Genomic DNA, 25618 nt, shown 5'->3' on the forward strand with positions numbered 1-25618 from the left:
GCTGCTGTAAGATATCTGAAGTCTACAGAAAAAGTTTCGATACAGAGCAGCGTGTGCGCTGCTCGCTGCTGCAGGGATTCCGTCCTCTGCTGTTGCTTGAGCTCGGCAGCTCTATTGTTCTCTTTTTGCATTCCTCAGAAGCATTTTTCCGAATGCTATTCTCTGCACTTCTTGACGATAACAGAAACATTTCTCAATATCAACAAGACAAATAAATCACAAAGGTTCGCTTAGATAAACAACGTTTTCTTGGCAGAGCCTTCAATTAAAGTAGAACAGGAACTTGTCTGGCTTCACAATAGATAACTCAGATGGGTGAGATCAAATGGAGTATTGTAAAATGTGTTTTGTTTTTTTTCCCTTAAAAAAATAAGTATTTTAAGCACTGACACAGTTTGACGTTTTCAATTGATCATGTTGTTTTTGTTTATGTTAAATTGCATGTCGTGTCAATTTTGACGTGTCGCGTTTCTTCTCCGGCCAGTTCCATTCTCCGGGATAAAGACCTACGTGGATCCTGACACGTATGAAGACCCCACTCAGGCCGTGGAGGAATTTGCTAAAGAGATAGACCCCTCGTCTATATGCATCGACAGGGTGATTGGCACAGGTGAATGTAAATATTGTGGACAGACAGGTGTCAAGTTCTGTATAATCATATACTTTATAGTACTGCGTATAAAGCGACCCTTGTCGACCTGAAGTATTTTGCACACAAAATCCTGCAAAGATGGAAGACATTTTTCTTTTCACCACCTACGTGATAAGATATATTTAAAAGAGAAATTATACTAATTCCGGTCAATATCAGAGCAGAGGATTTTGATTCTTTTTTTTTTTGTGAACATAGCGCCATCTGCTGTGAAGGGTTTGCCAACTACAGCTTGTTTTTTTTCTAACAAATTGGAAATGAATAAATCAACCGACAGTAACATTGCAGGATCCACATTTGTGAATATACCACCATTAACACACTTTAAACGAATAAACTTTCTGTCTGCCTCACACTCTTGGGTTTAACCATCAGGTATACAGTGCATGACCGCATGCAACGGTATTCATATTCATGAAACTTCTCCGCCAGGGGAATTTGGCGAGGTCTGCAGCGGTCGTTTGCGCATACCTGGAAGGCTGGACATCGCTGTGGCAATAAAAACCCTGAAAGGCGGCTACATGGAGCATCAGAGGCGAGACTTTTTACGTGAAGCGTCAATCATGGGACAGTTTGACAGCCCCAACATCATCAGACTAGAGGGGGTGGTCACCAAAAGTAAGCCTGCTTCTGTTTGTGTGTGGGAACATTTTACAGCAGTGGTTCTTAACCTGGGTTCGATCGAACCCCAGGGGTTCGGCAGAGGTCAAGTTAGGACTTGAGCGTCCTAACTGCGTGATTTGCAATGCCAAGCTGAGCAACTCTAGTTCTGCACAACTTGTTACTGTATCTAGCAAAACTAAAACAGATGCGTGGAGGTGGGGAATACAAGAACACAACACTTGGTGAAGAGAGCCAGATTGGATGAAAAGGCTACTCTCCCTGTTTATTTTGTTCACCCGTAAACCCTATAGCAGGGGTCAGCAACCTTTACTGTCAAAAGAGCCATTTCCGGGCCAAATAAATAACCGAAACGAATCTGTCTGCAGCCGCAAAAACGTTTGAACATTGTGCTGAAGGAAACAGTGTTAGTGTTAGTCTCATGTACTGAGGACCAACGAGCTAATTAGAGCTGCACCATAACAGAGAAATATGCAGCATCCAATACGTACGTACCTTTCATCTTCCATTTTTTTGATTTAAAAAAAAATGTATGTATGTATTTATTTATTTATTTGGTAAGACTTTGTTTTTCATACATTTTTACACTGTTTTGCGTTTCTGTCAAATTTCTATCATATTTGGCAATTTTATAAACATATTATAAAATTGTATGTCTTATCTTTTTTTCTATCCATTTTCTGACAGATTTTTTTGGGCAATTTTGTGGTCATTTTATGGTAATTTGGGAGATTTCTTCTTTTGTTTCTGGATATTTTATAGTTACTTTTAAAATGTTTTCTTACATGCCTTTTTCACAAATAATTTCACTATATTTTGTGGTAATTTTCTGCCTTCTCTTGTTTTTGGACATTTTATGGTTACTTTTAGAATGTTTTTTTATTATTATTAAATTTTCTAACATTTTTGGCAATTGGATGGACATTTTATGGTAATTTTCTGTTTTTCCTCATCCTTTTTGGACACTTTATAGTCATTTTTAGGTCACTTTTAATTTTTTAAGACTTTTTCACCTACCATTTGTCTCATTTTTCTGACAACATTTGAACTGGCATTTTTTAAATATTTAATTATGCATGTTTTATATATAAATCCTTAATCATCAATAAAAAATAATGTTTTAAAAAAAGAATTTCTACTAACTTTTTTTTAGATCCACTGGGTGCCACAGGAGGGGGGGCTAAAAGGCCACATATGGCAAAAAAATAAAAAATAAATGACATTTTGAATTTGCGGTGAATACGCCTAGGAAACTGGTGGGGTTCAGTACCGCCAACAAGGTTAAGAAGCACTATTAAATGTCTGGATAGAAATGTTTTCAAATTCAAACTTACCTCGCCTTTCATACCTTGCGTGTTTCCTCAGGCAGGCCTGTGATGATAGTGGTGGAGTACATGGCAAATGGAGCGCTTGACTCTTTCCTTCGGGTTTGAATATATAATCACCTATTAAATCTTTTGACACATTCTTCCTACTTACTTATTTACAATACCGACGAACCTTTTTATATTCCTCTCCAGGCACGTGATGGTCAATTCACGGTGCTCCAGCTGGTCGGAATGATGCGTGGCGTGGCAGTGGGCATGGCCTACCTCTCCGACATGGGTTACGTTCACAGGGACCTAGCGGCTCGCAACATTCTGGTCGATGAGAACTTGGTGTGCAAGGTGTCCGACTTTGGCATGTCCAGAGTCATGGAAGAAGACACAGAGGCAACATACACTGCCACAGTCAACGTGAGTGTTTTGGTTAACGTTACCTGCAGGTTATCTAACTCTGCTTAAGTTCTGCATCCTCAAACGATTATTCAGTCTTACTTTTATCATCAGGGAGGAAAGATACCAATACGCTGGACAGCGCCAGAGGCAATCGCTTATGGAAAGTTCTCCTCCGTCAGTGACGTTTGGAGTTTTGGCATTGTCATGTGGGAGGTGATGTCATATGGCGAGAGGCCTTATTGGGAGATGTCCAATCAAGATGTAAGAACATGAGATTAACACAGCACACCTTAGGCAGAGAATCATTCTCTTTCCAATGTCCTCAGGTCATTTTATCAATGGAGGAGGGATACCGATTGCCCGCTCCAATGGACTGCCCCGTCACGCTGCACCAGCTGATGTTGCACTGCTGGCAAAAGGAGCCGAGTCAGCGTCCGCGATTCAACAATGTGCTTTGTTTCCTGGATAAACTCATCATCAACCCCAGTGGGCTCCTCACGCTGGTGAACGAGTCACATAAGTACGTATCAGCTGGAGCAAGTTGAACAGCAACATACAATCACGTACACTCGCAATATTATGAGATCCAATATGTGCTTTTATGAAGGTAGCTAACGTAGATAATAGCATTCCGATTTAGTGTTCATTTCGTTAATGTAAAAAAAATAATAATAATTTTGTCAACGCACACATGGACATTTTAGTTCATGAAAAAAAACAAGATTTAAAATTACATGATTTTGTAAAATTTTGTTTCTGCTAATCTGTCACTCTGACACTGTCATGTGACACACAGTGACACACCCCCTTTCAAATCTGCAGCTAGCGAGTGTCGAGTGCAACATGCAAAAACACATGAAAGGTTAGAAAAAAAGTAAATTCTAGTTAATAACGTAACATTAATCCAACAGCTATAACGTTCCAATAACAATGTTAATCCGACCGCTAACTAATGTTAGCTAACTTACTAGCTCTAAGCATGAAGCCATAATAGCCACTTATTTATATACTGTAATTGTGTGTCAAGTTGTTTTTCATCAAAATGATGATAGAAAATTTTATGTGAAATAGTTTTATATCCGAAATGTTTAACATAATCTGCTGATTTTTTTTTTTTATACATGGGTAAAATGATCGTCCTGACTAAAACGTTGAGTTTTTGTTGACTAAAACTAGACAAAAACAATTATGTTTTCTTGGACTAAAATGCTAGATTTATAGTAGACTAAAAATTGAATAAATTGATGATGTTGACTAACTATGATAAAAACTAACAAGCGTGATTGAAATTGGACTAAAACTGAGACTAAATTTAAAAATGGCGGGTAAAATCAAAAACTATTCCGATGAGAGACCAGATCTACATAAAAACATGTCCATGTGACTTGATTGCGTGAACGAGGATGACATGCAGGCCATACTGTTCCACTCCAGCCCTGTAGGTGCAGCGCCATCTGCTGTATCTGCTTGGTCACTGCACCACATGGCTCCAATGCAAGTGGAATGTAATGGTGAAAAGAGAAAGGCATTATTATCAGAGTAAGTACAGTATAGTCAACATTTCTACCTGGCTTTTTTTTTCATACAAAATAAGGTGATATTTAAGTTGGGGGAAAAAAAGTGGGGGAATTACTCTACCAAAAGGATGTGCTTCTGAACATTTTCTATTATGTTCTCTCAGTTTCCCTGATTCACCTGATGGCATGCCCGACTACCCTCTCTTCATCTCTATCGGAGACTGGCTTGATTCTATCAAAATGAGCCAATACAAGAACAATTTCATCGCAGCAGGATATACAACGCTGGATTCCATTTCAACAATGAGCGCAGAGTGAGTGAATTGTAGGATTTTCTTCACTCTCTGAATTTACTTTTTTAAATTGTATTACTACAGGAGTGCTATTTACTCCGTTTTTCTTCCAATGTTTATGCTGTATTCTGAGCTGACAAAATCATGTCTCTCAAAGGCAGTTTGGCTTTAGCACTTTGTGATAGCTAGCTAGCTAGCTAGCTAGCTCCCTAGCAGGTGATAGAAAACGTTCTCTGTTTTCTTGCGTGTTGAAATAAAACTCAAAGTTGAGATCAAGTGGAGAGGCTTTCTTGCAAGAGATTTTATTTAGAAATTTCTAAAGTCATTTAGGACCCTTACTGAATCAGAAGTGGTCGCCAAATGTGCCCTCCTTCTGGGCTCATCCCAACTTATACCAAAACAGTGTTTACAGAAAATAGTCTCCCCCTCCTGTCTCCTGTCCTTGTGGGAAGAGTGAAATACAAAAACAGATAATAAATCTTCAGCTCGTATCTTAGTCCACTCCAGATGTAGGAAAATAATTGGTCCCGGCACCTCCTGGACCGGATAATTTATGGACAGAAACTTTGCTTGCACTTCCAAACATATACTCCTTTAGATAAGAACAGAAACCTTATTAGACATTTCTTTCCCAGAGAAGAGAACAAAGGCACTATACATCGAATAACATTTGAATTTAATTGTTGTCTTATTATTACACAACTCTAACTAAAATCAAAACGGTTAAGATATAAATTGAAACAGTAAAAAATTTTCACAATGTTAACACAGGTAAACAAGCACCCAGGGAGCTCGCTAGCTAGCACCAGGGGCTAAAACCAAACTGTGGCAAGTTTTTTTTCTTGCCACCTTTGCTCAAAGGGAAGCTAACCCAAACATTCTCTTTGAATAAAGCAGCAAAATCACCCGTTTCTGTCCATCTCAGGGGGCAGCCATTTTGCCCCTTGCTGTCGACTGAAACTGGCATCAACGTTGCTCAAGGCTCAGGTATTGACCAAACACAACTCAGCTTGCGAATGTCACATGACCAAAGTCAGAAAACAGATAAGCCGTGATTGGTCGTTTTCTAAGCCCTGAGCAACTCTAATGTCACTTTCAGTTGACAGGAGGCTAAGTGGCAAAATGGCCGCCCCCTGAGATGGATGGATTTTGCTGCTTAATTTGTATTCCACAAACACAATATTAATCAGAATGCCGTGTTCAGACTTGTGGGGGGGGGGGGGGGGGGGGGCACAAAAAACATATCAATACATAAAGTATATTTTTAGTTAACTTTCCCTTTCTATGAGTTGTACTGTCTTCCGAATTATTCTTTTTGTGCTTTTCTCCCCAGTGACATCCGGCGAATCGGGATCTGTTTGATCGGCCACCAGAGGAGAATCATAAGCAGCATACAGTCTCTGCGCCTGCAATTTCACCACATCCAACATAGTGGCTTTCAAGTGTGAGGCCATCACATAAAGCCAGACTGTGTGCATAACATTTGATGAATTGCACACCAGACTGCTGGGTTTTCGTACGTGTCAACCACTGCTGATGAGAGCAATCCGGAGCTTGACAATGACACACCACGTCACGCGGTCATGGAGTCACGGACCATTGTCAACGCGGCCACTCGACAACAACGAACCTCAGTCAGTTCTGGCTAAATGTGATCTCATTCATATTAGAATTCATTTGAATTGAAGACTTAACAGTATTTTCCTCCAGTGTTGATTCAAGTGCCAGTCAATGCCTCCGCTCTTTCCAAGTGACAATCCAATGGTTTTCAATGACTTCGAATGGTCTCTTAATTGGATACCTCAAGACCAGAGATAATGTGGAGAGAACATTAGGTAATGTATGCCACACTAGGACGTTTTAATAACAAGTTTATTAAATATTTCACCAGAAATACGAATTGTCAATATGGTTACCACAATCCTCTTTTTGAACTGAAGACGACTGAATGTCAAAAGATTTTATAGAAATATGTTCTATCCTCACAGTATTGCGGTGTGTCTTGTAATGAAAGTCACGTGAAAGGTGTATGTTTTTCTTCCTTAATAAACAACTCTATTTTAATGCGTTGTTCTTATTTGTGCGACTTCAAACACACACACACACGGCGACAAAGGTATCCATGGACGCAACACACAAGCGCCAGCACAATTGTTTCCTCTTGACTGTCTCCCAAGAGACTGACACGTTTTCTGGACATGAAGAATTGTCAGGTGAGTTTGTCAATGAGGTGCTTATGTGGGGCATCAACGACACTTTCGGCGTGAGCATTTAAATGACGTTTTGGTTGCAATGTACTATCACTTGCTCACAAAAAGTGAACATGTCATATTTGGCTTTGGGTTAAAAGTTCAGGACAAACCTAAAAATTTGCTATAACCTTTATAAGTGTGTGTGTGTGTGTGTGGGGGGGGGGGGGGGTCGTCTTAAGTGTATTTTAGTGCATTGAAGATAATTTCCATTCCTAAAATGTGTTTTTCTTATCGTATCTTGGTTTTACTGACAACGTGATCGTATCGATTTTATCGATGAGTATGACGTTGAGGGTTTACTGACAGCTACTTTAATGGTTGTAGTAACTTTGGGCTTCAGGCTTAACAGTACCTTTGAGTCGAGCTCAGTTGTCACCAGCAACACGGTGTGAATTAGAAACTACAGCACTGAATAAAACACAGACGTACATCAAAATTCATGAAAGACTTATAGACATGTATTTACGAAGACAAAGCACAAAACGATTTTGTCACGTATGGGCGTTCTGTTAGCGGTATACTGACTTGGTACAAAAAAATCCCGATTCACCTGAATGCAGCACAAGTAAAGAGCGTCTCCTGGGCACCATGGAAATGTGCACGAGAAATGAATGAAAACAATGGACAAGACACGCTGGTGATGGAATAGATTAGCCCAGACTGCGGTTCTGTGCACATTGGCGTCAAGAACACCACGTTTAATCAAAGGTAATATCCAGCACGTATAAACAAAAGCGCCTGTGTGAGAGTTACAAGTTGCATGCTAACTAACGTTAGCGCAGCTAGCTCTGACGTTAGTCGTTTATGTGGCATCGTTTGCATATTTCGAGGAGGATTTTTGAAAGTGTTGGAGCTCATGGGGTGCACATTTAGACGTTGCTTTACATAGCTCCCGTGCTCATATAAATCATCTGATCCGAAGCTTAGAATTGGCGCTAATGTCAAGGGGTTAGCTTGGGGCTAACCTGTATGGTGACAAGAGCAGAGAAGATTAACTAAATAGGACCGTGACTGTTAATTACGCTACAATCTCTTTAGTCGGAGTTAGCGGCTAACGAGCTAATAAAACATTACATGTTGCCGATGAGGCTGCAGCCGGCAGTATCTGCGCGCGTTATGTAACACGCCAGTTGCATAAATGAGCATTTAAGAAGGCAGATTTTCTTGTAGTTTATCATCTTAAAAGTGGGACGACGTTGAGCAGTTATGACCAGCATGCAACTTCAGTTGCGATCTTTTGACGTATTTAAAAATAGTCGCCGTCGAAATGCTGTCATTGAGGACTGAGACCAATCATCACGTCATTGCCACGTTGTTCTTAACGCATCAAAGAAATCTGATTGAATTATTTTAAGAAGTGCCATGAACTTTCTTTGTTAATTGTTGATACATCATAGCAGAATTGGACTATCTTGGGCATCTTCGACTTAATTCACTTGGCCAAAAATAATATGAGAGTAAATGTGAAAGACTCATTGTAATAAGTAGCAAATTATTAGGTGCAGTGGGAATATTTTTTTCTCCCTTAACTCATTCACTGCCATTGACGGCTTTAGACGTCAAAAATTCATTTGAACTATTTCAATTAGTTAAAAAGAAAAATCCACTTATGTTAGCAAGTGTATGAAAACCTAGAAAAACGTTTTTATTGTACATTTAGAACAGATATAAAATGTGTGATTAATTGTGAGTTAACTATTGAGGTCATGTGATTAATTACAATTAAAAAAAATTATCGCCCGACAACCTAATTTTTAAGTATTTTCTTTTTTTGAAAAAAGATTATTAAAAAAAAAAATAGATTATTAAAAATTAGGTCGTCAGACGATTACATTTTTTAATTGTAATTAATCACATGACTTCAGTAGTTAACTCGCGATTAATCACAAATGTTATATCTGTTCTAAAAGTACAATAATTTCCCCCCTAGGTTTTCATACTCTTGTTAACAAAACTGGGAAAAAAATATTGCACTAATAGAAATAGTTAAAATTATTTTTTGACGTCTATAGCAGTCAATGGCAGTGAATGAGTTAATAAAGAAAATCACCATTGACTGCCTTCTACTGTATGTTTACTTGGGTTATATTTGTCTTTACATTTGTTTGGTGATCTTAAACATTAAATTGGAGAAACTATGCAAAATACTAATAATTTAGAATGGTAAAATACTTTTTAATGGCACTGTATATCGCACCCTTTATTCAGGAATAGCAGGTGGAGTGTTTTTAGAATCTGGGGGACGCAGATGGACACCCGCCTGAAAGACTGCATCTTCTCAGAAGCTTAGGAATTGTAATCAATAAAAATATTTTACGATGGTCTAACAGTCGATCATAGGATCAATTCGCACCTTTTATTATCACGTTGTGGTGCAACTTCCCCACTAGCAAATAGAAAGCAAAAGTCACGATCACAAGCTGGCGAAATAAATAATTGGTTCTGCACAAAATCCTAACTCTCCTGGCTAATGAAATAATCTAGCCCCTATGATTAAATGTAGGACAAAATGATCTATATATTTTTTTATAAATGTACAGTAAACAGTTCTCTCCGCATTCGCACGTCATTGTCCTTTGTTGTAGAGGGGGCAACAGTGGATGGTTGCTGCCAATGGGGCTGTTTGACAAGTTGGCAGGATGGCTGGGCTTCAAGAAAGAGGTGAACGTGCTCTGCCTCGGCCTCGACAACAGCGGCAAAACCACCATCATCAACAAACTCAAGCCGTCCAATGTAAGTCCACCTGTTGAGGGGGTTGGGGGGGGGGGGCTAAGTTTTGAAGAATATAGTTCAGTCGGACGTACACATTCCAACGTCAATGCCCAGGTTCGATAACATTTGACGTATTTAACTCGCAGGCTCAGGCACAAGACATCGTCCCAACCATCGGTTTCAGCATCGAGAAGTTCAAGACATCCAGGTCGGTTTGCGTCATAACAAAGTAGCTCGATTGCTGCGTATTCATTATTGAATGCCTGTCTTTGTGTAGTCTTTCCTTCACAGTGTTTGACATGTCAGGCCAAGGCAGATACAGAAATCTGTGGGAGCACTACTACAAGTCAGTTGGTCACGTTGTAAAACATCGCTGTTATCCTGTTGATGTTTATTATAATATGGCTCAAAATGTGTCGTTCAGGGAGGGCCAGGCTGTCATATTTGTCATTGATAGTGCGGATAAGCTCAGGATGGTTGTGGCCAAAGAAGAATTGGACACGTTATTAAATCATCCTGGTAAGTTTTTATGCGTGTGTTTAATGTTTTCCATAGTGTGTGTGTGTGTGTGTGTGTGTGTGGTACTGTTAGATTATATTTGTTGCTTCCCTCCATCTCACAACCTCCCTGCCTGTCTCGCAATAGACATTAAACACAAGCGAATTCCCATCCTCTTCTTGGCTAACAAGATGGATGTGCGAGATGCCCTGTCTTCAGTGAAAGTCTCACAGCTGCTGTGCTTGGACAATATCAAGGACAAACCGTGGCACATCTGGTAGGACTACAGTTGCAGTTGCACTGCAATCTGCTGTAAAATCTTGTTGGCGGTGTTTGTGGACATGCGTCGATCCTCTTGTTCGAGTTGGAAATTGAACCACGACGGCAAAATACACTACTACGCTCACTGACATAGGCTTGGTGGGGTTTTTATTAAAGACAATACAGCACATTAAGCTTCCCCAAAACGCAGGAAAGGATGTTCTGAACGTCCTGAAAAGCACTTGGGCTATAATTATTCCAAAATGTAATCTACCGCTCGGTTTTAGATGTTCATCATTTAACCAGTAGAGGGCAGTCGTGTACTAAACATGACCAGAAGAAGACATGACCAGGAAGTTATTGACCTCATGTAGCTAACAGCTAGCTGTACCCGCGTTTACTCAAAATAATAATGTAGACACATCTTCTGTAAGTGACTGAAACGACATTATGTCATGTTTAATGTAGATAATGATGATGTATGTGTGAACTAAATGGTTAGTATTTGTTTACCATAAGTGGTAACCGCTAGCGCGCTAATGCATTTGTTAACCGTTTAGCATAGGTTTGTTTACTCATGGAATAATGCTGAAGCATCGTCTGTAAGTGACTTTTAAGACCCTGTTACATGTGTAATATAGATAATAATGATATATGTGTGAACTAAATGGTAGTACGTTTGAGGTGCTAGCGGGCTAATGCTAATCGCGATTGCTAACCGTTTAGCATTGGCTAATTCTGTTGGTGTATAATAATGCATATGTATGGGAGATAGTAAATTATCAATTCAGTTTACATCCAACCTTCATGGATTACAAAAAAAATATATAATAATTAGGGAGGGGTATTGGGGGCAATTACTCAATTATTTGATGGAATAATCAATAGGATAATATGTTTTAAAAATATTCGTTAGTGACAGCACCACAATTTTGTAACATTCCGGGCTATGCTTCAATAATAAAAAATTAGTGAACTTAATTTCTCAGCATTACTTCTTGATAACTAAACGTAAATGTTATATTTACACGTGTGGAGTCAAGACCTTTTATTTTAAAGCGCTAGCGCAACATTGTAGCGTCCTCTTGCAGTCACATGAATAAGCCTTTTCATATTTGTAACTGACATTTGTGGTCTTAACATTGAGCTGCTACTTGTAACTTGTTTTTTCAATAACGGACATCAAATATGTTAACATCAGCTATAACATGAATATTTGTGTTTGTTTTCAGTGCTACTGATGCGCTGAAAGGAGATGGTTTACAGGAGGGTGTGGAATGGTTACAAGGTAAATAAATGAGTTGCTGTATGTGTCCAAAATTAGTACATAGTATTTTAAAATAAAGATGATGTATTTTCTCTAAATCTAAATTAGTATTTATCTGATTGGTTTTACATTTTGAATGCTGTTTTCAGATCAAATCAAATCGATGAGAACATGAGGGTGTGAAGCATCTTTCGCAGGCGGAGGTACCAAAGACATTTTGTCGACATCTGTCATTTACTTCTGAGCGCATGTTTTCATTCTCCAATTCCAGAGATGACAAAGTCCAAGAATGATAAGACGTTATCATTTCGGGAAAAAATATTATTTTACAAATGTAATGTTGCTCTTTTGGATTTGTTTTTCTTTTAATTTCACTTGACTTCTGTAGATGCTAAGTGTGTGCAAGTTATCATTTACGCACACCTGTATTGAAGTTTATTATATTATTTTATTTTTGGTATATGTGTGTTATTATAGATATATATATAAAAAAAATCATGATTATTTTTTTTAATCAATATTATTATCACAATTATTCATCATGTTAGAAAAAAATATATATATATTTTTTAGAACAAATGAAATCACAATGAGAAAAATAAAATTTACACAAGAATTTAATACTTTGACAATACAGAATCTTATTATGGAATAGCCAAATATTTCACTTATTCAGAGACACGAAATTATAACAAGAATGAACCAGCAATGTAACAAATTGTGCCAATTTATTCGTACACTAGTCTTACATATATCATAATTATTTATATATGAAAGAAATCCATTATTTGTACTATCAAGGTTTGATTTATTTCTCTCCTTCCTTTTATTTTAATTTTTTTTGTTATCTTCTGGATTGTGTAATGATATCAGCCTGGCAGTCACTGAAACTTCCAAAAGCATTGTCATCTACTCGTTTACCAAGTCTTTTAAAGTTTGCGTCTATTTTCATATGTTTTCTATACACTTGATGGTTATTTAAGAGATGTACACTTGCCATCATTCAATTATGAATGTCTTTTTTTAAACAGTAAGTAGCGGACAATAAGCAGTTTAAAAAAAAAAGTTCTGCAGAGAAAGGAAAGAGAAGGTTTTTCTGACACTGTAGATTTGATTCACTGATAAAAGTGATATCAGTTTTAGTTAGCGGGCCGGACAGGGATCCATCATGCATGTGGTAAAGCCATCATTCCATCATTCACTGCAGCTAATACTTGTGCAGCTTTCTTTTCAGATTTCTAATGCTTCCTTTTTATGTTCTGCTTTTAGAAGCCGTCACTAATTTCAAAGCCCACTAGTTATGTTGTTCACAAGTAGGCTTTATCCGTTTTTAATTTTTGCCTTATCTCAATGGCACAGTCCAAGTTAACCTTCACATGTGTGGTTAAAAACAGGTCAAGTCCGGTTTTTAAAATGTGTTTTAAACTGAGGGTTGTTTGACTCCTGAATGTTGTCATCAATTATCCAAGCTTGATTATCCAGTTTGGTTTGTTATTGAACACAAGACAGCACGCAGAGTTGCTGTGTTAAGGGTAAAATACTTCACATCAATCGTGGTTGATGGTGCAGTTTGTGTAGCTTTCAGCTGAATTCTCAATGTCCTCAAATGGCATCTGTATATGACTGAGTGCAATGCGAAGTTCTGTCCAACACTTAGAGGATTCATAGACAGCAAATTGTTTGTAAAATAGATTTTATATGTAAATAAGCATCTAAGTACAATGTTAGGATAATATAAGATCATCTCTTAATGATCTTAAGTATGTACTGTATCATCTTAAGAAGCTGTATGTATTTTATTTCAGTGTAAATGTTTTCAAACAATAAAAAAAAAAAAGTGTTTTTCTTTTTGGGTTTTGGAAGATTTTGCACGGTGGTCTCTTCCCGTGTCTCATTAAATAGGTAATGTATGTGTGCATGTCTTGTCTCCGAGCTCTTGCTCGCTCGTCCATCCGACAGCCCTGCCAGCAACAGCTGCTCATTAAAGGTCCAGCCAGCGGGCTCTCTCTTCAAAATAGTTCCAAGAGCTCTATCATTTTAATTCTAAATTAAGTCTGTGCGGATATGTTGTTGGTATTTTGATACAGTATACAAGTAGCCAGTTTTTTTTTCCCGTTTGCCTATATTGGTAGACAATCTTCATGCTGCGTCGAGCTTTGTCGCGATAACGTGTGCCTCTGTCCCAGGTACTGAAACCGTTCCTGTACTTTGCCAGCAGGGGGCACTGCGTGTGCTAAAGTGTCGCGTCCTATCTTTCAATTAGGCTTCTGAGCAGCAATATGGCTCCAGTTTGTATGCGTCTGCTGAGCGGGCACCCGTCGGTGTGTCTGTGTGTGTGTGTCTCTCTGTGTGTGTGTGTGTGTGTGTGTGTGTGTGTGTGTGTGTGTGTGTGTGTGTGTGTGTGTGTGTGTGTGTGTGTGTGTGTGTGTGTGTGTGTGTGTGTGTGTGTGTGTGTGTGTGTGTGTGTGTGTGTGTGTTTGCCAGGAAGAAAGTCAGATGTGTCATGAGATATCTCTCCCCGCTGCTCTCCAGGAGTCAACCTAATTGGGAGCCTGTCAGCTTTGACACGACTATCGTACATTACACGCAGGACGCCATTAGCAGGTCCACCTAATTGATGGACTTTCGAACACTACATCCTGAATTTAAGAGGCACACGTGGTGCTTTTATACAATCTAGAATTGCGTAGGTGTTAACCTTCAATCTCCACTCCATGAAAAGGAAGGGGTTTATTTTCGTTTGATCAAGTATGCGAAGATTAGGTTCAATTTAGCAACCACTTTATGTATATCTGCACAATCCAGAGCAGTTTTTCCCACAAACTTTATTAATCCAAGGCACATATTTTATATTACACAATGATTTAATGGCACAATTGGAAGATATTTAATTACTGGTTTATAGATAGTTGAACAATATTTATTATAATACCAGTAATTGAAAAAAAAAAAAATAGGAAAAAAATAAGTAATCTCGTTTTCAGAATATTTTGATAGTTTTTAGATTTTAGATTGCTCATTTTGCCACTGTTTAGTGTCCTCATATCAAATGATGAAAAACATCTGATGAGACAAAAAAATTCTGAAATGCATATTGGCGAGTCGTAATGGTTGTGCAAGGGACTATGTGTTCTTAATGCTTGGCAAGGTTGGAGCACTTTGCTCATGAGTAGTTTGCCAAAATATCTGTCCAATGCCAAATTGCCTGGCGAGTCATGCTGAAAGTCTCGTTGAGAGTCACACAAATCGTTTGACTACTGAATTTTCCTCAAAAGGCTGTGCAGTAAAATATTGAGGGTAACATGCAGCTCGTTTTCTTTAGTTTTTAAGGATTATTCTGCTGGACCACATTAGAAGTACATTGACGTTTAATCTCATTAGATTGTGCAGGTGCACCTCGTGAAATAATTGCTTCTTGTTAATAACAAATAAATTTAAATGAAGTTGAAAAAGTGTTGCATTTGATAGTCTGCCATATTTCGCAGTGTGGATGCGTCAACACTACAAAACGATTGCAGTGAGTCAGCTAATTGGCCTTGTGAGCAAAATGTGACAAAAAAAAAAAGAAGTAGAGGCCGCGAGCTGCCCCCAATGGAGACGTTCATGCGTTCATAACCAATAATGCATGAAGGACTTACTGTCATGGTTTCAGCCATATTGACATGTTGACTGCAGCCCAGAATTCAAGATTGCAGACGTACTTGAATCTAGGCACGCATGACGTGTCCCGTTGCATGCGCGAGTTGCTCATTGAGCGAGGTGGGAGCCATTCGGTTCCTCTGACGTGTGTTACCAGTCCTCTGACGGCACCTGCAACCCCCCCGCCCCCCTTAAAAGCCCACCAAGTCACTCAAGAGACATCCGCCATTGTCTCATTGGAGCGCTCCTCGCAGACTTTGGACCGACCCGCCCCAGCAGCCCGCACATGCCTCTGGAAACTTTTCAGGTACGTTTGAAAGAATAGTTTAATATCTCGTCAACTTTTCTTCTTCTTTTTTTAAGTTTCACTTCATTAATATTTTCTGTGTACAAGCGATTTGTCGTGCGTAATTAAGAAAATCAAGCAGGTGCGTGTATATCCTACAATAAACCGTCCTTGCATATCTAGTTGTTATTAATTATAGCGTTATTTTATAAATCTCATCTTTAATGGATTTTTTTGTGGCTCGCCCGGCGCACGCATTCCTTTTGGACTTTTATTCATACGCTAGAGACGTTTTTTGTTTTTAGTTATCCATTGCACTCGCGTTCGCTTCATGTCGCAAAGTACTTTAAAATCAGTACTGTGCGTTTTACTTTGCAAAAGAAGATCCTCACTTTTTTTTCTTTCTTTTTTTTTTTTTCACGCGCGCCCCGCTTGCAGGTCTCCAATGCGTCCTCGTTCTTAGCGCATGCAAGACCGGCGCGACCATGACCATCCATGTCGAGGGGCTTGTGGCGATCGCGTTCTTCTACCTCCTCATCCTCTTTGTGGGCATCTGGGCGGCATGGAAGAACAAACACTCCGGGGAGGCCGAGGGGACTGACCGCAGCGAAACCATCATGGTCGGAGGCAGAGATATTGGATTGTTCGTCGGAGGGTTTACCATGACAGGTAAATCGCCTTTCGAAGTCCCCAGAATCTGAAATGAGTGGTTGCAAAACTTGAAAAGTTGGCGACACCTTCTCTTAAGATCAAATCAGTTTTTGGAAAAAATATAAATAATTAAAAATGTTTATTATTTGTTTCTGTACAATGTTATTTATTTATTTATTTTGTCCCTGGTCATTTCAGCAACTTGGGTTGGAGGAGGATACATAAATGGCACAGCTGAGTATGTTTATCTGCCCGATTATGGTTTGGCTTGGGCACAAGCCCCCTTCGGATATGCCCTCAGTCTTGTGGTCGGTGAGTGAGCCTTGCATGTATGTTCGTGTTATCTTGTCGTATCGCTGCTATATTTGAACTTGGCCATTTGTACGTTGTGTGCATTTTTTATTTATTTTTTGCCAACCAAATGTGATACAGCTTTTTTGTTGATTTGACATGATATTGAAATTCTTCGTCTGTGTATGACGTGAATGTGTTCAATTTTGTCTTAGTCCTGCTGAGGTGCAGTTAAAATGGCGTGTGCCTGCCCTTACATTTTTGTTTCTGTATTGGGTACATCATATTTATCTGGCAGTATCAGTTTATATTGAATATAACAAAACACCGCGCACTGATCCCCATATTTGAAATTCAGCATTCGTGAATTCACCTATTCACATTTTTATTTTTTTATTTTAATAGGAGTCAATAGGATTCTACCCTTGGTTATTTACTGTTTTGTGCTCCATGTGGTGGCATCTTTGTGCCAAAGAAACAATTTTATCAAAGTGGAGGAGCTTCAGTTGGACAAAAATAGTCTTGTGGCATCCATAAGCTATTACAAACCTCATTATACCTGATTAAGTGTCCAGTATTTATATACAGTAAAGCATTTATGGCTGGTAAACTTATTTTGTACCGGTCAATTTCAGACCCTCCTTTACACTCCTACTTAAAAGACACAAAAACACGTTTGTACGACGGCGTATTAGGGCCACGTATGAATGTTTTTTTTAGAGGGTGAAGGGCAATATTCCGGAAAAAAAACTCGCAAATTTACCACTTTATAAAGTCGCAAGTTTGCAAATTAAAAAAGTGGCAAATTTGAGAGGATTATTTTTTTTTTGCAGATTTGTGACTTTATAAAGTGGCAGATTTGCGAGAGAGAGAAGTCAGAAACTTATGAGAAATACACGTAGCGTAGTTATAGTCTAATGTGAGGATGTTGGTGGTTAATGGGACACTGTTTATAAAATGAAAAGGCAGGATGGAGATGCATTCATTCTTAATTTAAACTTGACTCGTCATACACGGCAGCGACAACACTTCCTGATCAGCTGACTGAACACTAACCAATCAGAAGCTAGCATACTTTAGGTAAATGCAAGTGAATGACGAAGAGCAGCAGATTCGACACATCAACTTGTACAAAATATACCAAAATGTATGAATGTGTAGATAATAATTCTAGAAACATAAATGTACAAATAAATATTTATTTTAACAAATTAGCCACTTTATAAAGTCGCAAATTTATGAGTTTTTTTCTCGCAAATTTGCCACTTTGTAAAGCGAGTTTTTTTCTCGGAATATTGCCCTTGCCCTTTAAAAAAAATATATATATATATATATAATTATATGTGTCCCTAATACGCTGTCAAATGTTTGGCTTCTTTAAAGACATACAAATATGTACATGCATGTACAGTAACATGCTAGCATTGTGTGGTATATAAGTTTTCCTTCTATGACACCATTTTAATTAGTTGAACCACTATATACAGATTTTTGGACCTGTGTAAAATATATATTTTTAACCATTTATTTATTTATGGTAGCTGTTCCATCAAAAATGTTGACATGTTACAATACATCCTGTAGCATCTCCGTGTGAAAACGTGCATTCTTTGTCGAACAGGAGGACTTTTTTTCGCCAAGCCCATGCGCTCAAGAGGTTATGTAACCATGTTGGACCCGTTCCAGCAGCTGTACGGAAAACGCATGGGCGGCCTTCTCTTCATACCCGCATTAATGGGGGAGATCTTCTGGTCCGCCGCCATCTTGTCGGCTCTTGGTAAGTTCATAAAATCCACGGTTTGTGTCTGCGTGACATCATCTGTGTCTCGTCATCCTCCCACCTGCGTTTGTGACCTCAGGCGCCACGCTAAGCGTCATCGTGGACATCAACATCAAAATGTCCGTGGTTATCTCGGCCCTCATTGCCATCTTTTACACGCTGGTGGGAGGACTTTACTCGGTGGCCTACACTGACGTCGTGCAGCTCTTTTGCATCTTTGTTGGCCTGGTAGGTACTTTTTGAGAGAATGTGGAAAGTAAATAATTGGAATATGAATTTATTTAATACAAATTTTAAAGTACTGACTAGCATAGAAATTAATTAAAACAAGATTATTACAAGTATCACTCATCATTAGCTACGCTTCAACGAGACTTCAGGTCTTTGATGTCCTAACATTTTTATGATGGGTAAAGTTTTTGTTAGCATACAGTTGTTTTCAGTGCATTATTAGGCGTAATCCTCCAGCAACAAACCATCGCTTTGCATTGCCGCCATTTTTTTTGTTCTATTCCGTCATTCTGCTGGTTCATGTAGCAATCTATTAAGGCTAGCATCAATCAGGCTACCTGAAGCTAGCGACATGATGCTAACACTGATTCATGCCCCGTGCCAATTTTTTTTTTAATTATTGCGTCATCACACCTGTTTCTGCTGTGTTGTTTTGTTGATAAAAAGTATTTCACTTTTGGGCTATTTTTAGCATCTGTGTCTTAGAAATGTTGTTAAAGTCAAACCTCGCTTATTGGACACTTCATTGTAATAAGATTCTCGCCATGTCGCTTCTTACCATATTAGGCCATATACTAGAAACACCTGTCAGTTTAAGGCCCTTCTTCACCATCAGAATTTAGAGCCCTCAAAATATATAAACTAGGGGGTGTCAGGCGATTAAAATTTTTAATCGTAATTAATCACATGGCTTCAATAGTTAACTCACGATTAATCGCACATTTTATATCTGTTCTAAATGTACAAAGGATGTGCAATAAATGTTTTCCCCCTAATTTTTCATTCTCTTCTTAACATAAAAGTGGGGGGAAAATTAAACTAATATAAATATGGCTGCATCTTTTAATACAGTAATTTCATCATAATTCATAAAGTTGAGCTAAAATGAAAAAGCTGTACTGTACTGTGAAATATTGTATGATATTGATTTGTGTTGAGGTCCATTTTTTTGCCACTAGATGGCATAATTGCATTTGTAAGATGTTGGTGACAGCTCAGAGCTGGGGTTAAGAGCTATCGTGAAGAATTTCTGCACATTTTTAAAATTGTAGAATACACAACTTGATCCCAGTCTCCACAAAAATATGCATTATTTTTCAATTTATTACTGCAAAATTTTGATGTGGACGTGTCTGCTGTGTTGCGACTGGAATTCATCCAGTACAGGCTTTCCAAGCAAGGGGCGTTCATTAATCGCGCGTTGAAAAAAATTGTGGCGTTAAAGGAACTTTAAATTAACTCAAAATTAACGCACTCATTTTGACCCCCCCTAATATAAACGATCGTACACGTAATGTTACGACTGCTGTGTTTTCACGCAATGTTTTTCCACCTTCAGTGGATCAGCGTCCCATTTGCTCTGACCAACGCAGCCGTGTCAGACATCACGGTGACTGCAGTGAAGCACGTATACCAGTCGCCATGGAGAGGCAGCGTCAACAAGAGTGACACCTGGGTCTGGATCGACAATTTTTGCCTCCTGGTACTGTGGCCCATGTCTGTTTTTAATGATAATGATGTTTATTTCTGAAGTTAGTCACGTTTGAATTTCGGGATGTATTTTATTGCTGTGTAATTTAACCCCAGATGCTTGGAGGTATTCCTTGGCAGGTGTATTTCCAACGAGTCCTATCCGCTTCTTCTGCTACCTACGCGCAAGTCCTCTCCTTTATCGCTGCCTTCGGATGCCTCGTCATGGCCGTTCCCTCCGTTCTTATTGGCGCCATCGGGGCCTCCACAGGTGAGGCCGCTCACACACAAGCAGGCGTGTGTATGAAATATTTTGTGTGTTTGTGTTCGTGATTGGTGTGTGCCACACAGGGAGGGTCCACGTTGCCTTTAGATCTAAGAGAGTTGGGTAAATAGCAGCTGGTTCCACTCATTCATAATGTAGCAGCCATCCGCTTTAAATGTTACCTCACAAGGAGGCAAGGGAGCAAATTAGTGGATTGCTCTCCAGATTTTGGATTCATCCATCAACACAGAAATATATAAATATATGTATATATATATAATGTAATCAAAAATTGTACTTAAGAGTACTGTTACTTTAGAATATGACTAAAGTAAACATAAAAAGTAGTTAGCAAAATAATTACGTAAGTATTCACTGGGGAAAAAATACTTTTGTTTGTTTGTTTTTGTTTTCCTAAAAACACTTAAAAAAATTAATTCCGGTAGCTTAATTCAGGTAGCTTGATATTACACTCTAAAAAGAGTTAGGTCAAAAGTAACCCAATTATGGATAAAAAATGAAACGGTCAATTTGACCCAACTTTCTGGGTTGTTTTATTCAAAATGACCCAATTTTTTGACCCAAATGAAAAATCTGAGCAATATTTATGAGTTGTTTTACACTAAAAGACCAACTTCTTGACTTAAAGTTGGGTCAAATGGACCCAAGTAGAAGATTGGTCAATTTTTGACCCAACTGTTTGCTGGCAACCAGTACAGGGTGTACCCCGCCTACTGCCCGAAGCCAGCTGGGATAGGCTCCAGCAATTCCCGCGACCCTTGTGAGGACAAGCGGTACAGAAAATGGATGGATGGATGGATGGATGTTTTTAGAGTGTACCGTATTTTTCGCACTATAAGGTGCATTGGGTTACAAGGCGCACCTTCATTGAATGGCCTATTTAAAAACGTTTTCCATATATAAGGCGGATGGGGTAGCATCCACTAGATGGAGCTTACTTAACTATTATTGATCCGCATATAAGGCGCATCGGATTATAAGGCGCACTGTTGGTTTTTGAGAAAATTAAACGCTTTTAGGTGCGCCTTATAGATCAGAAAATACGGTATATTTGAAGCAAATGATAATACTTGTGAATAAGTGTGACGCATGTCCCTCATTCAGACTGGAACCAAACAACGTACGGTGCCATTTCTCCGAAAGAGAAGGACGAGGCCGATATGATCCTCCCCATCGTTCTCCAGCACCTCTGCCCGCCGTTTGTGTCTTTTTTTGGCCTGGGTGCGGTGTCTGCTGCTGTCATGTCATCCGCCGACTCGTCCATCCTGTCAGCGAGCTCCATGTTTGCAAGGAACATCTACCAGCTGGCCTTCAGACAGTCGGTCAGTGTGTTCGTGTTTTTACACTCCATAATCAACCTCCATGAATTTTTGGGGTTCGAATTGTGTGTCCGCTCCTCTTTGTCTCCACAGGCATCGGATCGCGAGATTGTGTGGGTCATGCGCATCACCATCTTTGTGTTCGGCGGTCTTGCCACGTTGATGGCGCTGGTCACCGGGACCGTTTACGGGCTGTGGTACCTCAGCTCGGACTTGGTTTATGTCATCATCTTCCCCCAGCTCCTCAGCGTGCTCTTCGTCAAAGGCACCAACACGTACGGCTCGGTGGCCGCGTACCTGTTTGGCATGTTGCTGCGTATCGGCGGAGGCGAGCCCTACCTGCAACTGCCCCCGTTCATTTATTACCCCGGTTGGACCGTCGAGCAGCGCAAGCACCACATCACCGGAGAAATGGAGGATATCGTCGTTCAAAAGTTTCCTTTCAAGACCGTGTCAATGCTGGCTTCCTTTCTGGGCAACGTTGCCTTTTCCTACCTGGCCAAGTACCTGTTTGAGAGCGGCAAGCTGTCTCATAAATACGACTTTCTCGACGCCGTCGTGTCCAAGGACAGTGGCGAGATCATGGATAAGACCACGCTGGTGACCCGTGGCAACAACATCGGGCTGTCCGAGATGGCGCCCGTCAAACCGCGGCTGAGTGTGACCTTGGCGGCCGCCTTCACGCGCCGTGACACGCTGCCTACGGACACTGTGGAGGAGGAGGAGGAGGAGTCAAGCCCTGACTCCTCCCACCACGATGAAGAATGAGTAGATCAGGATGTCGTTTTTGGGAGACTGTGAAACAACTGGGACGCCTGTCAATCAAAAAGAAGACGATGAGGTACAACACTGATTGGTGGTCGCTGGGACACTAGGGTTAATTTCGGAGCAATATGCGCTCACAAATATAGCTACAATTTAAAATTAACTTTTTATTTACAGTCACTGCATCAATACTTAGTGAAGCGTGCAACTGCTAAAGCTTTTTTGACTGGCAAGTACATTCGAACGTATTTAGGTTAATGTGACATTAGGGCGTTCCAATGTCGTATCCCTAATCAGTTATCTGATGTTATGTATACAGTAATACAAAATCTAATTTGTAATCAATACAAAAAGCAGCAAGTTTCAACATCTTCTGACATTGCTTCTCATCAGCCAGTCTGCCATCCAATAAATTGGGATTATATTGATATGGAACATATATTATCACACTAAAAAATTGCGATTACGCAAATAAAAAACATTAATCCTACAAAGCCTGAATCATGAAATATATGAGAGAAAATTCCAATTCTTTGTAAATGGAGTATATAATGGTCCTTTTGAACAAACTTTTCTTCTTGAAAATCAACTTCCACATATGACTTTTGATTTGTGTCACATTTGATACATACGGTCACAATGCTTTAAATTTGTAGATTGATAACCGTCAAAAATATTATAATAATAAACACACGTATCAAACTTATTAGTATTTCCAAAAATCAGAAAGAGCATTTCCCACAATTCATAAGTATAGGTGTCTCTCCTTTCTCAATCGGGGTGATCTTGAAAGTCATCAACTGGGTGATACTGCCCTCTAACGGATTATCCGTGCAATGCATGTGTCAGATCATATACGTCAGGGTTTTAATGGGGGGGAAATATTATAGGCCTACTCATGAAAAAGAGGGCTCAGAATGTCTTGTATTTAATATGATATCGTTTGGCTTTATAGGGTTAAAAGTATTAACCAGCTCCCAAAACTGATTTTGCTACTGACTACTGATTTAAAAGATAACAATGACTGTAAATCAACAGGCAACTCGTCCATAAAGCTCAATAGAACTTATACAAGCAATAGTGAAACTAGTTGACCTCAAGCATTGCAGTAGTTCTCTTTGAGAAGCCGATTTCACGTGACGCATCAATGTAAACGACACTTTTATTATTCTGCCGCCTTAATGTAAATCATGTGAACAGATGTGTGAAATTCCACAAGACCAGACTGTCAAAACCGCAGTGAAGAAAAAAAACAACAACACTTGAATATGAATGTAATCTCAAATCATCTCGTTATATCAAACGTGTAATTTACTGTTTGTGCTTTTTTTTCTTTTCAAGTCGAGTAGTCGCAATATCGTGTGTCAGTTATTTTTTAATTCTGGATCTGTAATGTGCGTGTTCATGGCCGTGTACGGATTATTTTCTCGGTGGCGTGTATGTTTGTATATCTATATGGGAGCAAAGGCGTAGAAATAACAAATTGCTGTTTAACATTAATCATGTACGAAGGAAGGATGTTATCTAAATGTTTATTTATTTTTGATGTTATATCAAATGTAACAATAAAAAATGTAACATTATAATGTAAAAAAATATATAAAATCTACTTTGGTATAGTAAATTGTTTTATTATTGATACTTTTGGATTGAATTTAAAGCTTTATTTAAACTGTGTTATATATGTTACTTTTATGAACATTTTTTATTTTTCAAAAATGGAAATTTAATTATGCAGTATACAAACCCTCATGTTTTCATATTTAATGACATTTTAGTGTTATGTCAGTTTTTTAATATATTTTTTTACACATTCTTTATTTCCCTTTTCCTATTTTTTCCCCAGGTATTTCAGTTTGTTGAGTTTCTTTCCAGCATCTCTTACGTCAGGACTTTCTTTTCTTCTTTTCTTTTCCAGTTTGATTGTAGACAGAGAGCGCGTCTGAAAACGTGAGTGAAATTACGATCGCTCGGATTGCGTCTTTGTCCGCACCCGTGGTCGCGGTGAAAGGCGATGTCTTAAAATAGCTCCCCCTCCCCGGTTATTTACATTACCTTAAGTGCTGTACTCTCGTCTCGGACTGGAGCGGGAGCCACTTGGGTTGGGCGGGGCCGATGGTGGTCACTTCTGATTCACGTGGATGGGAGGGGGAGGGGGGGGGCTTAGCATCCTGGCGCCTGTTGCCATGATCTCCACCAATGGTAATACGCAAAAATGACGAGTGTGCCCCACCCGTCCCCCTGCACCTCCTTCATCATAAGTGTCCTGTTTTGTGTCCTTGAGAACTAAGACCAATCCCATAAAATGGACCGGGTGGGGGAGGGAGAGAACATCGAACATCCCATCTCCATTCATCGTGGGTGCCTCACTGAGCACTCTCCATAATTAACAATTACGAAGGAAAACTGTCGCTTGTCCGAGTCAATCCATTTATTTAGTGCTTTGCAGACGAAATGGGGGGGGGAGGGGCGGTTTTCGTAGGACTCTGACGAAGAGAACGTTTGGATCGGAACCAAAAGAGTCATTCATTCATGAGGACCGGATATATTTAGGATGTCCTAGAGCATCTTTATCGGAGTCATTGGTTGTGTGATCGAAGCAGATTTTTGTTTTCAAATTTCGCTGTTCAGCAAAGAACAAAGAGTTTGTCCGTCAAGTCCGCTGAGCTTTCAACCAGGATGCAAACTGGTTGAAGCCCGATAATCAAAACAACCAATCAAGTTGCATCAGTGTTAGCATCATGTCGCTAGCTTCTGGTAGCCGGATAGATGCTGGTTTTCCATGTCTCCCACAAGCAACACAGGTGTTTCAAACAATCAGCTAATCAGCAAGCTCCGCATGAGGCCTGATAACGATCCTCAGCTGTGTTGGCTAGGGAGATCATGGAAAACAGGCTGGATCGGGTTACTCGACGGCCAGCGGATTACTTCATCCATGCCTCCATTTTCTCACACTGAAGGTCACATGGGAGGTGAAACCTATGCCAGCTGATTCAAGTGGATAGACACTGGACTGATGAAGGTGAATTTAGAACAGGGGTCTCAAACTCAGGTCAGAGTCTGGACCACATCAAGTATTAAAAAAAAAAAAAAAAAAGTACAATCCATC

General features: G+C 39.4%; 3 protein-coding genes across 6 annotated transcripts in view; all 3 read left to right on the top strand.

Moving 5' to 3' along the window:
* Positions 1–6865, top strand: part of LOC147176729 (ephrin type-A receptor 6-like) — a 52963-nt gene extending 46098 nt beyond the window's left edge. The window contains exons 13-21 of one of the 3 annotated variants that reach the window (XM_086071961.1): positions 485–610; positions 1085–1270; positions 2639–2700; positions 2794–3009; positions 3085–3252; positions 3318–3511; positions 4426–4530; positions 4673–4822; positions 6135–6865. In XM_086071961.1, the coding sequence (XP_085928087.1) occupies positions 485–610; positions 1085–1270; positions 2639–2700; positions 2794–3009; positions 3085–3252; positions 3318–3511; positions 4426–4530; positions 4673–4822; positions 6135–6249 (1322 nt within the window). In that variant the 3' untranslated portion in view covers positions 6250–6865. The remainder of the gene's footprint in view (positions 1–484; positions 611–1084; positions 1271–2638; positions 2701–2793; positions 3010–3084; positions 3253–3317; positions 3512–4425; positions 4531–4672; positions 4823–6134) is intronic. The other 2 variants (XM_086071963.1, XM_086071962.1) reach the window with 2 other exon arrangements.
* A 743-nt stretch (positions 6866–7608) lies between these two features.
* Positions 7609–13633, top strand: arl6 (ARF like GTPase 6). Of its 2 annotated transcripts, XM_086072320.1 has the most exons (9): positions 7609–7761; positions 9639–9786; positions 9912–9973; positions 10043–10111; positions 10190–10284; positions 10411–10540; positions 11757–11812; positions 11941–11994; positions 12063–13633. In XM_086072320.1, the coding sequence occupies exons 2-8, from the start codon at positions 9667–9669 to the stop codon at positions 11964–11966; spliced, it is 558 nt and encodes a 185-aa protein (XP_085928446.1). In that variant the 5' UTR covers positions 7609–7761; positions 9639–9666; the 3' UTR covers positions 11967–11994; positions 12063–13633. The 2 variants fall into 2 exon arrangements, with proteins under 2 accessions (XP_085928446.1, XP_085928445.1); XM_086072319.1 differs by having other exon boundaries at positions 11941–13633.
* A 2018-nt stretch (positions 13634–15651) lies between these two features.
* LOC147176731 (high-affinity choline transporter 1-like) lies at positions 15652–24133 on the top strand. The gene is made up of 9 exons (XM_086071281.1): positions 15652–15737; positions 16155–16385; positions 16566–16679; positions 18280–18435; positions 18518–18666; positions 20009–20152; positions 20257–20410; positions 21530–21747; positions 21838–24133. Exons 2-9 carry the CDS (start codon positions 16202–16204, stop codon positions 22510–22512), a joined length of 1794 nt encoding a protein of 597 aa, XP_085927407.1. The 5' UTR covers positions 15652–15737; positions 16155–16201; the 3' UTR covers positions 22513–24133.
* The last annotated feature ends 1485 nt before the right edge of the window (positions 24134–25618 follow it).

Source organism: Leptonotus elevatus, chromosome 3 (assembly GCF_054856555.1).
Source record: "Leptonotus elevatus isolate MCC_2025b chromosome 3, RoL_Lele_1.0, whole genome shotgun sequence".
NCBI lineage: Eukaryota > Metazoa > Chordata > Actinopteri > Syngnathiformes > Syngnathidae > Leptonotus > Leptonotus elevatus.